The 15,842-nt window shown below is 40.9% G+C and overlaps 1 protein-coding gene across 8 annotated transcripts in view; it reads left to right on the top strand.

The window, feature by feature from the left end:
* The window catches only part of LOC128445109 (CUGBP Elav-like family member 2), a 30,946-nt gene extending 16,002 nt beyond the window's left edge, over positions 1-14,944 (top strand). For 3 of the 8 annotated variants that reach the window (XM_053427879.1, XM_053427882.1, XM_053427885.1), the window contains exons 4-13: positions 1,424-1,553; positions 1,925-2,059; positions 2,989-3,068; positions 4,239-4,400; positions 5,487-5,550; positions 6,412-6,540; positions 7,194-7,316; positions 9,233-9,409; positions 9,592-9,738; positions 10,259-14,944. In XM_053427879.1, coding sequence (XP_053283854.1) covers positions 1,424-1,553; positions 1,925-2,059; positions 2,989-3,068; positions 4,239-4,400; positions 5,487-5,550; positions 6,412-6,540; positions 7,194-7,316; positions 9,233-9,409; positions 9,592-9,738; positions 10,259-10,386 — 1,275 coding nt within the window. In that variant the 3' untranslated portion in view covers positions 10,387-14,944. The remainder of the gene's footprint in view (positions 1-1,423; positions 1,554-1,924; positions 2,060-2,988; positions 3,069-4,238; positions 4,401-5,486; positions 5,551-6,411; positions 6,541-7,193; positions 7,317-9,232; positions 9,410-9,591; positions 9,739-10,258) is intronic. The other 5 variants (XM_053427883.1, XM_053427884.1, XR_008339251.1 and 2 more) reach the window with 4 other exon arrangements.
* Positions 14,945-15,842: the final 898 nt, after the last annotated feature.

The following is a 15,842-nucleotide window of genomic DNA, read 5'->3' as shown; positions in this document are numbered from 1 at the left end:
CAGCTCCCACTATGTACTAACATCACACCCATACACAGGTATCAGGAAACAGGGGCCTGTCCGGGCTGTGGGTAATTTAGGAAATTGACCCAATCTCCACAAATTAGAGCAAATTATGATTGCTTGTCTGCATGAATCACTGATGCACTTCTACACCTGTTTCCTAAATTCAGAGGTAAAAAGGAGAGTTAAAACTTTTTTTACCAATGCAATCTGTTGGAGTGAGCATGATCTCTTAATTCCTCACCTGATTTATCTGGTTAGATTAAAGCCCAGTCAACTGGAATAAGTGCAGTTGCTTGTTAAACCTCAACAATTACCAATGTCTATAGATTCTAAATTACTTTCCTTGCAATCAGTTCAATCTATACCAAACAACTGGTGGCGCCAATTAAATCAATAGCTCAGTCTATTGGAAAACGGGCCACAGTCACTGAGGTCACAGGTAAATATTGAACCATGTTTATAAATGTGTGTAGCGGGCTGAGTATACAGGCCCAGCGTCTTCACCGAAGGACTATCAATCAATCAGACGTTTCAAATAAAGTGCGGTCAAACTGCTCTCGAACCCCAATTCCCGCTCATTCCATTACTTGCCTCGACTGCAGGTGACCGAGTTTGGTTCGCACGACAGTGGAAAAGCTTGTTTCCCTTTCCCTTTTTTCTCTCCCTTCTGTTCCTCGCTCGCCTTCGTCTGTGACGCTAGCCAGTACCCATACCGAGCAGACCATCTGTCTGCTTCTCTTTAGTGCTTGTCAAAAACAAACCCACCACTTCTCATAAGTACAACCTGCTCAGGCATCTCGCAGCCAGATTTATTTCTTCTTTCACATGGAAGGTAAATATGTTAAAAATATATTGGCTTGAAGTTGTGTGAATTACCTTGGACAAAAGTGTTTATCGAACGTCTTGCAGTGACACATCTTTTAAGCATCCATTTTTTTCACATAATGAACACGGCTTTAGAAGCGGCAATGTGCTCAGAGACGTTAAGCTGACTTGAATGAGAATTTTCACAGCTCAGTGTGTTCATGTCTGTAATATTATGGTTTGTAGGGGGTCATGACAAAAGTATTGAGTCAAAATCTGAAGAAAAAAAACTATTTACTAGAAACCAATACAGGAATAGCTTTCTTGTCAACCATATCCTCAAACCATTCTAAAGATGACGAGGTATGTTGACCGGAAGAATCGATAAGATCATTCACAGTTCTGCACTACAACGAGAAGTGAAATTAGATACTAGAGAATTTGATCCCTGCCATCAAGCCAGATACTTGCAGTGGTGAGGGATGATGGTCTTGGAGTGAGGGAACAAAACAAGAAACAGAGAAATATATGAAGTGTGAAGGTATGATATTTTAGAGACCCTGCGTACACGGTGTATGTTAACACCTGTTCCTCTAACCCTTTTTTTTCTCAGATGCATCATCCTATCCAGATGAAACCTGCAGACAGTGAGAAAACAAGTGGTGAGTCGATTCATCTGAAAAGCATGGTGACACCAGCTGAAGGATTCTTAATGACGAAAAATTCTAGACAAGAAAATAGTGGTGAGTTTTTAAAAAGAGGCAGGGGCTGGATTGTGTCTATTAAATGCCAAAATTGAAACTTGAAAAGGACTTATTTCTGGGAATGTACTAAGCGTTGAGGGGTTGACCAGGTACAGAGGATCTGGAGGACAGCACAAATGGATGATATAGTCATCATTCTAGAAAAGTGGACACAGGGAAAACAAAGCTGCAAGTGGCAGAGATTTGCTCAAGATCCTTGCACCTTTGGTGAGAGGCAGAAAATGTGTCAGCACGAGGAGTGAGCTTGAACATTGAGAGAGGTGCAAGATTTTGCGCCTGATGTAACTGCTGCTTTCATAGCTTCATAATCGTCTGGCTATAACTGAATTTTTTTTTTTATCCATCTGCAGCGGTAGAAGACAGAAAACTCTTCATCGGAATGGTTTCAAAGAAATATGGAGAGAACGAGATCAGAATGATGTTCTCATCTTTCGGCCAGATCGAAGAGTGCCGAATTCTCCGGGGACCAGATGGTCAGAGCAGAGGTAGGTGTAGGCACTGTGTTCTTGGCTTTGCAGCCACCCCCTTCAGTGTAGCCAAGAACAAATTCTCATCAAGTATTTATACAGGCCCCACCCCGCTTCTTAATTTCAACCCCCTCAGCCCCCAAATCAAGTGCTATTCACCTCCACTAGCACCCATTCCATCCCCACAGTCTTCCCTCCCCTCACTGTGACACTCTGCCTCCGAATCTCACAGTGAAGGGCCGCTGCACTCGCGGCCCGGCACAATGGCCCGTTGCCTTGGCAACCGCTGGCTGCTGGTGTTCGTGGGCTCAGCTGGCAGGCGGCTCAGCTCAGCTCCTCCTTTACCGCCTCCTTCATCACACTCCACAAAGGCTGGAATTAGCCTGTCGTCGCATCTCCTACATAATTCTCTGCTGCAGAAAAGCTCAGATAGCGGGCGGCTTCGGGCACGCGTGTCCATGTGTACACGATAAAACCTCATAGCAGAGACAAGGAGCCATGAATTTTGGCTTCTTTTCTGGTAAATTAACGCAGCTTAACCATTTAAGCTGCGTTTGAAAAGGAAAGGAAATTTGAAAAGGACCATATATGAATGCAGATCTTGCATTTCAAAAACCTATCAATGTTTATTTATGTGTGCATTTTATGTGTATATAGTCACTGTTTCACCATGACGCCACATAGTCAAGCCTCTCTGGGTGGCTATTTAATCCGTCGATCACTGTGCTCATGTGACACGTGTTACTGTTCTCCTTGTTGTGTACCTTCTCTGTGTGCTAACCAGTGAGGGTGATTCTGTGTGCTTGGGAGTTGCCATTCTCTGTACTGTAATGTGTTTTTTTGGGGTTCATAACGAGTTGTCCAAACCTTTTGTCTTGTTTTGTTTCTTCTTGTCCCTCCCTCCCTCCCTCCTCTCCCCCCCTTCCTATTGTTCCCCCCCCCTACAGGCTGTGCGTTTGTCACATTTGCTACCAGGGCAATGGCACAGAATGCAATCAAAACCATGCATCACTCTCAGACTATGGAGGTACTGTACCCCTTAGCACCTATTTCTCACCCACCCCCCCCCTTTACATTCTGCTGCCCTCTTGTGTTTGAAAGATGAAGAAGCTGTCCACGCAGATGGTTGCCATTCATCACAGAGCAAAAGATATTTCCAAAACCACTCTTGTTAATTATAAATTTACATTTTCATCTGCAAAATAATCAAATAAAAACCTGAAGCATTGCCTTGCACAAAGTGTTTACAGGACTAGAAAGGATATGACAAGAACTGCCATCATCTCTAATTTTGGGCTGGACTAAATGGATCTCATTTATTGATTCTGATAATTGTTGAAAGCCTAGCCATCCGTTTGCCATAATCAGTCTATATTTTGGGCCACAGGGAAAATAGCCCACACCATCAAATATAGGTTAACAAAGAATTACTTTACACTGGAGCAGCCACCCGATTAGATTTCTTCAAAAACTGGGTCCATGTCCTGGTGAAGCCGGTGGAGACTTGTGGAAGTGGAGCAGCAGTAATTTGACAGCTAGCAGGTCAGAGGCTCCCCAGTGAAGCATCAGGCCACATCTAATTAGGAGCTCAACCAAAAACATAACCCTACTCTCATATAAAATGCACGCCCTAGTGGTGGTACCTATTCCCCCCTTATCATAACCTACCCAGTTTTCAGCTGCCATGGGAGGTACTGCCAGTGCAGAATCCATTTTCCCTGTCCAGCCTGGTCCCTGTTTGGCTCTCAAGTATCAAAATACTTTTGCACCGCATGCCTCGTGTCCATACGTTTGTCTCTACCGTATGTGACTGTCTGTTTGCGAGATTGTGTGTATTGTAATGCATTTTTCTTGTTGGTGTCTGCTGACATATCTTTGTTTTAAATGTGTATTTTTTTATATGTTGTCTCCATCTGTTGTCGGCTTGTCTGTGGAGTCTGTTCAGCTAAAAGTGCTAAAAGATTCACCGACTGCAGCATTGTCCTGTGCCCCGTATTGGAATGTAGCCTGGCTCAGCTATGCATGGCAGATGTCCTGTGTGTTAGTTTTGATATTAAGATTGTCTTGAGGCATAGACGATGCCCTCCTTTTTAAACATCCCTTGCAATGACCGAGTCTTTGCATTGGTATATTAACTTTTGAATTCTTCTGTGTGTTTTCTGAACCGGTCTGACTCCCTATGTTTTCACTGCTCCAGGGCTGTTCCTCACCTCTGGTAGCGAAGTTTGCCGACACACAGAGAGATAAGGAGCAGAGGCGCCTGCAGCAGCAGCTAGTACAGCAGATTCAGCAGCTCAACAATGCCTCCACCTGGGGAAACTTGGCTGGCCTGGGGACCCTCACACCACAGTACCTGGCTGTAAGTGTTACTCAAATATGCAACCCGACTGAGCTTCATATGTCAACTCGTGTATTATGCTATGGTACAGGTTTAGTTTCTTCAATATGGGTTCTTAGATTGGACATATAATGAATTTTCATGGGACTCACAAAACACCACGGTAGTAAAAAACTACAGCTACAACTGGACATTTAAACCAATATGTACATATAGGGCAATGAGTAATGATTGCGGTGCTTGGACTTTTTAATAAATTCGTGTAAACGGAGCTTGTAGGTGTTTAGATTCAGGTATGAATAGATCTCAACCAAAACTCAACATAATAAAAAGCTTGACAAAAGCAGGATTCTACTCAGTGATATGTATTTAATCGTATCATTATTATGTGACCCTGTTCTTGTTTAATGTTGTTTGAATTACAGACTGCACTGGATGGGAATGCAGAAGCCATTTTGTTTAACAGATACAACCTTTTAGGCTGTAAACTGCAATCAGTATCCTAACTATTAACTTATGTCATAACTAGAAGATAAAAGCACAAACAAGCTACAAAATAATTTAAAAATACCTCTTACTTTACAGACCTGAATAGATCAATTGTCTCAGTTTGGGTTCTGCCTGAAGAAGCCAGGCATGTGATTCACATGTGGCTTCTCTGTATTGGAGCCTGTAAACATGTGACCTTGAGTGTGTTCACAACATAAACAGTTTACTGTGTGTTTACAGTCAGTGTTTTATTTTTTATTTCTCAGTGTCAAACATGGGAGTTAAAAGCCAATCTTCCCCTATATTGTTGGCGAGCCTTAAAGTAATTAATCCCTATATATATATATATATATATATATATATATATATATATATATATATATATATATCTGTTTGTCAGTCAGGAATTAATCATTACGTGTGTTATCAGAAGACTCGATATAAGTCAACATTAGGATCCTTTTTTTGGCTTCTTCCTGCCACAAATGTGCAGTGTGCTTCAATGGCAACACAAAATTGTCTGTCCTGAAATTAAATGATAAACTAGTTAATTTGGTAACCAAGACCTAATTGACATTGCCTGTCTGATTATTGATTTCTTTCATTCCTTATCAACAGTTGCTCCAGCAAGCCACATCTACCAGTAATCAAAGCAGCTTCAATGGTATGCAGAGACTAGGAGGTGAGTTAATTCTTTCAGATTTTTTTGGACTTTGTTCTTAATCTGTTCGCTCGTGTCACAAGCAGACTTTTCATGTCACCAACCATGTGACTTTTAATACTGTAAATCAAATTATTGTCTCAGAGCAGTGACTCATAAAGATTCAGTGCTGCTGGATGCAGGCCTTTCTAAAGACAAACAGCCTGCACTTCACCATGAAATTAAGAATCAAAATATCTTGGAGGAAGAATGTTATGCGTTAAGAGCACCGTGTTGCTTTAGAAATGTAACTTGCATTACATAACAACTAGGCTGGTTTGAAATTGTGGGCCTTGAGTAAGTAAACTAGCAAGACCCCATTCTTATTAAAAGGGATATTAAAGTAATGGAAAAATTAAGTTTTGAGTCATATCAGGCAAAATGGATACAAAAAGTTGGACTACATTTATCTTCCAAATGAAATAAATAAATGTATTTTTTTCCAATATGTTCCCTACACCTCATTACCAAGTTTGTACTTTATGATTTGCTTTCTAGCTTTGTTTGTTTATAAATCTCAAATGGCAAATGACAGACATGATGTAAAAATGTAATGCCTTCCATAAAAACATTAGTACCAAAAATGTTAAACATTTCTTGGAAAACCAAAAGGTACTGCTCACTACAGCCAGCCTTAGCTCAGGGTTATGTTTCCCTTACTCGTTTTCTGTGATTTTACTTGATGTGGCCCTAAAAGTGGAACCAATCTTAAACTGTGACGATGTATTCTTGAGTAGCTGGTTCCCTCCAAGTCTGTGTGCGAAGGTGTTTGTGTGCAGGAACATGAGCGTATTGTAAATGTGTATCTCATTGATAATCACCTCTGTTCGTTCGTCCTCTCAGCGGGTGTGAATCCCCTTCAGCTGCAGAACTTGGCCACATTAGCTGCGGCGGCGGCTGCAGCTCAGAGCTCTGGCAGCCCGAATTCCAACGCCCTGTCTGCAAGCGCCCTGGGAGCTCTGGGCGGTCAAGGTAATTCGTAACCAATTAGAGCTGAAATTATTGTATGGATGTGCTGTACATTCAGGGTTAGGCACCCAAGAGTTGAACCCTGTGGCAGCGTTGATCATTTGTCATTTCAGTTGAATAAGATTATTTGGTTATGAATGTGTTCTGCATCCACAGCTTTTGACCTTGTTTATTTGTAATTCATAAATTAAATCTGTTTTCTTGGATTATTGTCACATAATATTTAAATAAAAATTCCTCACTCATTGATATACAAGTGTCCTCAAGTCAGTGCTCCCGCTGCTGTAATGGTACCTACCAACTGCTCTGCAAACCTCCCTCATCCGCAGCGGTCATCATCCGTTCCTCATTGATTTTATGGGAGTTAATCACCCTCGTATAAAGCTTTATGAGAGGCCCCATTTCCTTTTTTAATCTGGAGCCAGTGTATATACATTTGCTCCATCTGTCTGAGTTTAGCATATTGCTGTTATGCTAATTACCACTCATTAAGAGACAGATTTTTAACTGCCCCTTCACTGCTGTTTCCGCCTCTCATAACTATAACAACTTGTGGCAAAGATGCCAGGAGTTTAAAGTGTTATGGTGTGTTTTGAACAGGAGCTGGTCACGCTTGTAGTAACCCATATTTCCTCTTTTTTTAATTGTCTCAACAGGTTGTTCATCAGCCTCCAGCGCTGGTGCTGCTATGAGCACCTTGGCATCGCTGGGCATGCAGGGTCTCACTGGGACCTCTATGGGCCTCAATAGCCTTAACGCTCTCACCAGTGGCGTCAGTGGTGAGAATCTGCTTTATACTAAACAGATCAAATCTACAAAATGTCACCTGTACACTTTTGCTAACCTGGAAGCTGCATTAAATGATTTGTTGCTGCTGGATGTACAAGCAGGTAGTTGTTTGCCAAGGGCATATTCAGATGGATGATACATATTTTTTTTTTTTTTAACTATTTTCTATTCAAACTTAGGCTATATGGCAATAAGTTAACCTAGCTCAATATTTGCCAAAATGCAGGGTCATCTGATTGAAGGGGCTTGATTGAGCATAACCTTGTTGGTAAATAAATGAAGCTGTTTTCAGAATTAGCTATGGACTTTACCCATAGATTGCTTTTCACACATGCAAAACATGGGCGGTTTTCTGCACAGACGAGAGGTGGAGCAGCCGGGTGCAGCTGACAGAGGCAGGAAGTCACGTATTGACTCTGCTGCGTATATATCATGATTTTGTTAACAGCACCCCACATGATGCCGCTTTTGCACCAGGAGATTTTTTTTTTTTTGTCTGTCGTGTTTTAGAACACAACAGACAATCATCAATCCCCCCCACTCAACCGTGGTGAATCCAGTGGGGGATACCCTACTGTGTTCACATATCGACTTCTCCTGGATTTCTACAGACATTATACTAGGAGGCCAGATGGATACAAATCCATAGAAACTGCAGAGCATCTCACTCGGACATTTGCGTTCACACATGCACCACCTCCGTAGAAAATACGGAGGTGCTGCAGAGTCCAGTGCATGACTGAAAGCAGCTGGAGGGAAATGCCTTTTTAACCAAGGCTGCTGACATAATGAGCTTGGGACAAACCTGACAAGCTAGCTTATCCCGACACAGACAATCCACGCTTAATCTCTGTTCAGACCTGGTATTAACTTCCGTCCAGAGAGATCTGATTACAAATGGACACCTCCAAGTTCATCTGTTCACACCCGTCATAAAATGTGTCCTCTGTGACCACTTGTGATCAGATCCCATTTCCCAGCTCTATATGCAAATAATCATGCCGGGAGGAGAAGATAAAGGTGATGTCTGTAGATCTACTATAAAGGATTTTCCTAAATTAAAAAAATCTATAAATCATTATGCAGTGGTCAGTGTTGATATTGTGGTGGTTGCCATAGACAAATCAACATATGGGCACTGAGAAGGGTAAAAAATGTTTTGATTCATTGTGAAACTGTAGTGGGCCAGAGGACATCATTCTTTTCACATTGTGAAAAGTATATGGAAAAATGAGTCCCAGTCCACCACTCATTGTGGCTTGAATGATCAGATCTTAGATATTAGATATTAACCCGGTGCTGATCACTTGTGATCTGATCACTCAGGGCAGATGTTGATACCAGTTCTGAACAGGGTCATAAAGACAAACCAAAATCTAGATAATAGACACTGAAGGAGCATTAACCTTTGGACTGAGTAAATACATCTGACAAAACACGAACGACAGGTCAGTAACAACTGGTGGTAGATGACCACACACATTCTGCAAGAACACTAGTTGTTGTTTTTTGTTCTTAGGCAGTGCAGTCAGTAGTTCAAAGACAGAGAAAAACTGAGTTTTGGTGAATCCTGTGCTTCACTTGTCAAGTCTTGGTTGCCTGTCTACCTCTTTTGTTGATTCACAAGTATATTCACAACACACAAGTGATTTCTTTAGTATCAGATCAATCTTTACTTATCACACCAACTGAGTTTATGTGCAGAATGACAGACAAATTAATTCTACAGTCCTGTGTCCCCTTCTAAAGTCTTAACGACTTGAAGGTTATATTTCTGAGTTTGTCCTTCTGCCCCCTTGTGGTGAAAATCATTTAATGCAGCTTAAGTACATGTTAGATATTTTACAACTTGCACCAAACATTTGTGATTGTACATACAACACATTCATTTGATTGTGTTTCACAGGCATGGCGGCCATGAACGGCGGCCTGGGAGCTTCCATGGCTAACGGGTCAGCAGCCAGCTCCATGGACGCTCTGACCCAGGCCTACTCAGGGATGCAGCAGTACACCGCCTCCGCTCTGCCCTCCCTCTACAGTCAGTCCCTCCTGCAGCAGAGCATCGCTGGCAACCAGAAGGAAGGTGAGCAGATCCTCAGCACGTACCGACCCACTCTGGCTTCACAGATTTACATTGGCTGCATGAACACATCTTATTCAGATGTGTTCTACATAATTTGACTTTTGCATTGATAAGAAAACTGGTGCATGTGCCTTTTTTAAATGAAATCTAACTTGAGTGTTTGGTTTTCTTACCAAATGGAGTAGGTCCAGAGGGCGCCAACCTCTTCATCTACCACCTGCCCCAGGAGTTTGGGGACCAGGATCTTCTGCAGATGTTCATGCCTTTTGGAAATGTGGTCTCAGCCAAAGTCTTTATTGACAAACAGACCAATCTGAGCAAGTGCTTTGGTAAGTTTTAAGCCTTCTGATCAACTACATATTATGACTGAGAATGCTTACCAGCGTGGAGCATTGTGTCACAAATAGTATCATGGTGCCCTTTATAAATGTCTGGATTTTTTACAGGTGTCCATTTTGAATAATGCAGTGACAGTAATAATGTAGTGCAAGCAACAGCCCTGCACATTTTTCTTAGAAGCAGTGTATTCAAAGTGTGACAGTTGAAGAATCACATCTCTGACATATTTTAAGACCTATAGAAATGATGTGGGTTTTTTTTCGACACGATGTTGCAGACTATATAAATAGGTGAATATATTACCTCAGAAGTAGCTTCTGTCTGGGTGATCAATGCTTGAAAATATGCACAAACAAATCAGTTCTCAGTTGAAAAATTGCTTTTCTTTCTTTCTCTGGTGGTTGTCCAGGAAAAAACCCTGGTTGTATCTGTGGCAGCATCAACTGGTTTCCGGACATTCTCGCTTCTCTTCACATGTATTTAATGCGTCTTTTACCTTTACGTCCTCAGGGTTCGTCAGCTATGACAATCCAGTGTCCGCGCAGGCTGCCATCCAGGCCATGAATGGTTTCCAGATTGGAATGAAGAGGCTGAAGGTTCAGCTGAAGCGCTCCAAGAACGACAGCAAACCCTACTGATCCTAGCCCCGGGGCCTTACCCCGTTCCCGGCTCTAATGCTAGCACTGCTAGGGTAAGTTCACCCTCCAGCCAAGGTCACCACAGCAGAGACTCAGTGGGGCAGGGGAAAGGAGCCCACTACAGGAGGGAGACTTGCCCTATTACAAAAAAATGGTTGCAATGATCGTTCCACTTTTTACTGTCATTCCTGCGGTTTTCTCATGTAATTTGAGTCTGATTAAATATTTTAATGTGTAAAATTATTTATGACTATCACTGGAGTCAGTGTTCGCTGGAGGTATTTTGTGTCACTGTATTTTAGTGGAGAGCATCAGATGTATTTCCATGCCATTTCATTGCCTTCAGGTCAAGTTTGACAGGTTGACTAAGGATCAGTTGTTGTGTTGAAGGGCTGAAGCCCCCAGGCCATGCAGACCCCGGGCCCAGAGCTTCACCCTTTGTTTGGCTTGTGTCTCGTTTGTCTCGTGAAAATGTCTTCAATCTCAATCCTTCAGTCTTTGTCTCCTTCCCTCTATCTGTTGCTCACTCGTTCTCTCCCCTCCCTGTCGTTTCATTATCTAGGCCATTCAGAGCTAGGCTACCTCTCTATCTCTCTATTAACAACCTCTTATAGTCCTTCCATCCATCCTCCACGTCTCTCACAAGGGACTGGCTCTGGATGGATCTCTTTGGGGGACAAGTATACAGTTTGCATGTTGGAGTCTCTTCCCATGCGTCCCTGGTGGTGTCATTTCCTTAAATCTGTGTATTGTTTTTGTGTGTCGGGCGAGATAGGGGTGGGGTCGTTTACTGCACTGTCCTTTACTGTATGTGGTGATTGTTTTTGTTGGTTTTTGTGCCTCATGGCTAAACGATTCTTGTGCCGTGCCCCTAACTTTCTCTTCTCCCCTCTTTGTCTCCTCTTTCTCTCTCTCTCTCTCTCTCTCTCTCTCTGTCTCCTTTCGTGTTTTTGTTCCTTTTTTTTTTAGAACAAATCTCCATGCCTGTTTGCTCATCATTAGCCTAGCATGTCTTCATGATGTTGAAAGCCAAGCCAAACTCCTGGCCTCATCATCCCACCATTGTCTGTGATGTCTCTCTAAGCTCGCCTGACCAATACCTGGCCACCCACTGACCCTTGACCTTAGCTCAACCTGATTTTGTTTTTTGTTTTTCCTGCATGAATATTTTTTGTTTTTTCTCTGTATAGAAATGTGATAGATGGGAGAGAGGTCAAGCTAATCAATGTGAAAACTTACCTATGTTTAATTCATTTAAGAACTTTTTTGTGTTTGCGAATGTGTAAAAAAACAAACCTGTGGGATTCCTTTTTAATTTTGCTTTTTTCTTTGTTTTTTTTTTAAGTTGCTTTCGTTTTACCTCTCAGTAAACTTCACTTGAAAGTTGAATACAGGGATTGGCACACAGCTGTGCTATTCGGTGCCATTAGCAATATGTTGGTTTAAAAAAAAATATACTTCAGACAACTTTCCAACACTTTTAAAAGTCTGACCAGTAAAACCCCTCAGTGCTCTGTGATGATCTCTACATTTTGCGAGCAGTGTGAAGATTTACACCCAGGCTATTAAAAAATTATTCTTTTCATTTACAAAAAAAAATCCAGTGTATTTACCTTTTTTCTTTTGAACTATCGATGGCACAATAACAGGTACATTTGCTCTGTTTAGAGAAATGACTACCTACATGAGTCAACTTTTTTAGAACTGATTCACAAATAGACAATCTGTGGTTTAAATGCACACTTAGATTACCTATATTTTATACCATTGAATCTATAGAAGTTTAACTAACAGGACCCAGGCAAAACGTTGGGTTTTTTGTAGATTATGTTGTAATGTCATCTGTGTCGGGGGGTTCTTCAGTGTATTACATTTATAAAGAGGACTAAATCAGTTGTAAAATCAGCGTGACCATTTAAGGGTCATTTCTAGAAATTTAAAAACACTGAGTAAATGATTCCTCTGCATTACTTGTAATTTCAACTTCTTGGGGGTGGGGGAAAGTACTTCTTCTTTTGTCACATTTTAATTTAATCGCAATTAATTTTTTCCTGCATTTAAAGAAAACAAAGTGATTTTCCATGGTACGTCTGGTTGACTTTCTGTGAATTTCTCATTAATAATTTAATTAATGGATGTTTCATTTTGGTTTAGTTCAGATGCCTCATGTTGAAAGATGATTTACAATGTCTGTTAATCACACAGATGCCAGACATGTGTTTTTTTTCTTTTTTTTGTTAAAGTGCCCATGTGTCAAAACTCAGTGTTTTTGATTTCACACATTTTTCTCGTAATATTTCATGGTTCTCCTAACACGCACACTGCGACACACAAACACTTTCTGTCATTGCTAAAGTGGGAGCCCCTGAAGGAAGAGATCACCCGGACACAACATGCGGCCTGTGGGTCTCTGCACATTTCTTTAGACACACACACACACACTTGCTTTTATTTGAGTTTTTTGCAGATTATTCTTTATGTGACTTCCAGTGTAATGTTTGAGTCGTACACCGCAGTATGCACAGCACATTAACCACTAAACCACTAAATCGACCACAAAAGTGTTGGTTTACAAATACATTCCATTTTTTTCAACACAAAGTTTACAACTTTTTTTATCGGGGTGGTATTTTTGTCTTGTACCACCATTCTGGTAAAATAACAACCACTTCAGCCCCTAAGGGAAGGGTTCCCTAAAACTGCGTACCTGATGACGCTTAAGAATTGTCAACTCAGGGGTTTTTGTGTGTGTGTGTTGGTGAAACTGAGACACACAGCATTTTACGACACAATGCACAATTGTCACGTTTGTCCTTATTTCAGTTTGGATTTTTTTTCTCTCAAAATACATTACTGTTCCAAAAAAAGTCATAGAAAGGTACCAAATTTTAAACAGTGCTTGAGGAAAGTGTAGTTTTGTAAGGGAACGTTAAAGCACAATTTGTGGGAGCTAAATCACTTTTTGCAGGATGTTGTGTGTGATTATAATCCCAAATGTCACGGTACCACTGATTTCACTTTTGAATAATGGGCATGTGCTTTTTACAGTGTTTTTTCTATCCAAATGCAATACAATATTCAAAGTGCCATATATACGTCTATAGAAACTGCCTACACATCCTTATTAGGCCTTGGTTTAGAGATTGCTGCAGTTTGCCGTTTTTTCTTGTCTATTTATGCCAGTGTCATTAAAGCTCTTGTCACCTGCTCGTGTTCCCCCCTCGCCTCCCGCTCCTCCCCCACTCTGTGTTGAGTTACTGGTAAATGTGTATTGTGATGTACTTCAATTTGAACAGTTGGTTTGAAAAACTTGTAGATAAAACAATAAACTTCCCTATACATTTGAAGGCCGAGTGTGAACACATGTATTTTGAGAAACTCAACGATCAGACATTTTGTTTTTGAGTGCTGGTGATCATAGACGATGACTTTGGGATCCATTTTTAACATCTTACAGTGATTTAAAGTCGTGTAGAAAACGAATGCAGGTCTCTAGGGACATGTAGTGTATGTTGAAGTGTACCTGTGAATGAATATATATATTTAAAAAAAAGAAGCACAATGTACAGTCCACAGCGGTCCCGACAAGAACTTGACTCACTTCAGGGGCTTCCATCACAAATCCCATTCGAGCTCTAACAATCACTTAATTCTTCTTCTGTTGTTTTCATATTCTCAAGTGCTACTTTTATTTTCTTCTTTGACTTTGTGGTAGCTTTGCATCACTAGATATTGTCCTGATCCAAAAGAAGAGAGAAAAAATATCTTTCCTGTTTATTTTCTTGTCTGATAATCGGTTAGACTTTGTTCATGTTCCACCAATAATTTAATGGATGTTTTTTCTTGTCTTGATGAAAGCCAAAGTGGGTGCATCTTGATGTGATCTGTATCATACAAACAGTAGTTATTCTTTTTTCTGTTCAGTCAATATACATTTTTGAAACTGGGGGGATTTGAAAAAGATAAAAAATAAAAAAAGACCTACACAGGCTTTCCAATTTCTACAACTGGTTGTTCATATGTATTTTGTACCAGTGAAGCTTTTTATATTGGAAATTAAAGGATAAAAAAAAAATCTATATTGGGAAAAAAAGTTGTCTGGCCTATCTATGTGGCCTCGTCTTGACCATGTCTCGAGTTCTGGCTCTTGGTGGCGTCAAGCAATTTGTTTTTTTTTGTCTCTAAAAATATCAAAGCCTGATTTTTGGTTTGACTTGGATCTCCACGTGTTCCTCACACTTCATTGATCAGATTTTTCAGTGGTGGGGGGGCTGGGATCCAATAAATCGTGGTAAGTTTCCTGTTAGAATTTGTGCTGTCCACATAGTTTAATGGTCATCGGGGTTTTGACAACATGTGTGGATAATTGTCTTAGTTGAAGAGTTAACTATCTGTTTAGTTTGGAGCCTTGCTTTTTCCTGTGTAGAGATTTCTGTTTGGTTTTTTTCCCCCATAGAGGTGTGTAGCAGAAAGACTCTGTGTTCTTTTTTTGGTCAATGTTTGTTCACGTGTGGTGTGTTTCTTTGCCTCTGTCTCCAAATTAAACCATTTCCCCTAATATGGTCTGTGTGTCTTTGTGCGTCGTGCTCGTCCAGTGTTTGTTAAAGACATTTTACAAACCACCCCCCTTCCCCTCCCTAGTGTGTCCTGTCTCACTGACGCATTTCTCGTCATTCTTCTCTTTGCTCCTTTCTGATCAGGGACAGGTGTGTGGGGGGGGGGGGGGGGAAGAACAGATTCATGTTACAGTCCCTAGTGTCTCATGGGCTGGGTGGGGGGGTGGCACGTGTTTACTCCTGGGGCTTCAATCATGACAAATACTGATAGAGTTCTTACATGCATGAGAAATGAAAATAATATAAAATAATGGATCCATAAAAACACCTTAAATACCTCATCTTTTATACATTGTAAACTTAAGCTATAACATTTTAAATTGTACAGTGGAAACCCTTTTGTTTAGACAAAACGGGCCATTTGAAGACATGGATCTGTGGTAAATGAAATGGTTTTATTTTATGCATTTTATTAACAAAATGCCAAACAAATAACCAGCTTGATAAAACCTTCAAACAAATCACAGAAAATCATCAGTTTTCCATTAAAATGAAAGATGTTTAAAATGTGTGCAGAGAATTGTGAAGTCTTTACAAATTGTGGCTTATTCACTTGCCTCAGCTACTTCAGATAGATATTTCTACGACCTTCTAGAATTAGCTTTTACCACTTCTTGGTAAAGAGCAGGTAAATGCCTTGGTTATTTATGTTGGCACAAATAAATCCTCACGTCACCTTTAAAGAAAATGAGACACGTTATGCAACATGTTACACAACCATGATGGCAGAGCCGTGGCAGGAGTAGCTTCTCTACTCCTTTAATTTCACATACACCGTTTCCTCTGTTGTGTAACACTGGTACACGTTAGTGTGAAGCTTAGCCAGGACTGACGGAAGGA

This window comes from Pleuronectes platessa, chromosome 7 (genome assembly GCF_947347685.1).
Source record: "Pleuronectes platessa chromosome 7, fPlePla1.1, whole genome shotgun sequence".
NCBI classification, from domain to species: Eukaryota; Metazoa; Chordata; class Actinopteri; order Pleuronectiformes; family Pleuronectidae; genus Pleuronectes; species Pleuronectes platessa.
Note: the sequence above shows the minus strand (reverse complement) of the source record. Positions and strands in the feature narration are given on the sequence as shown.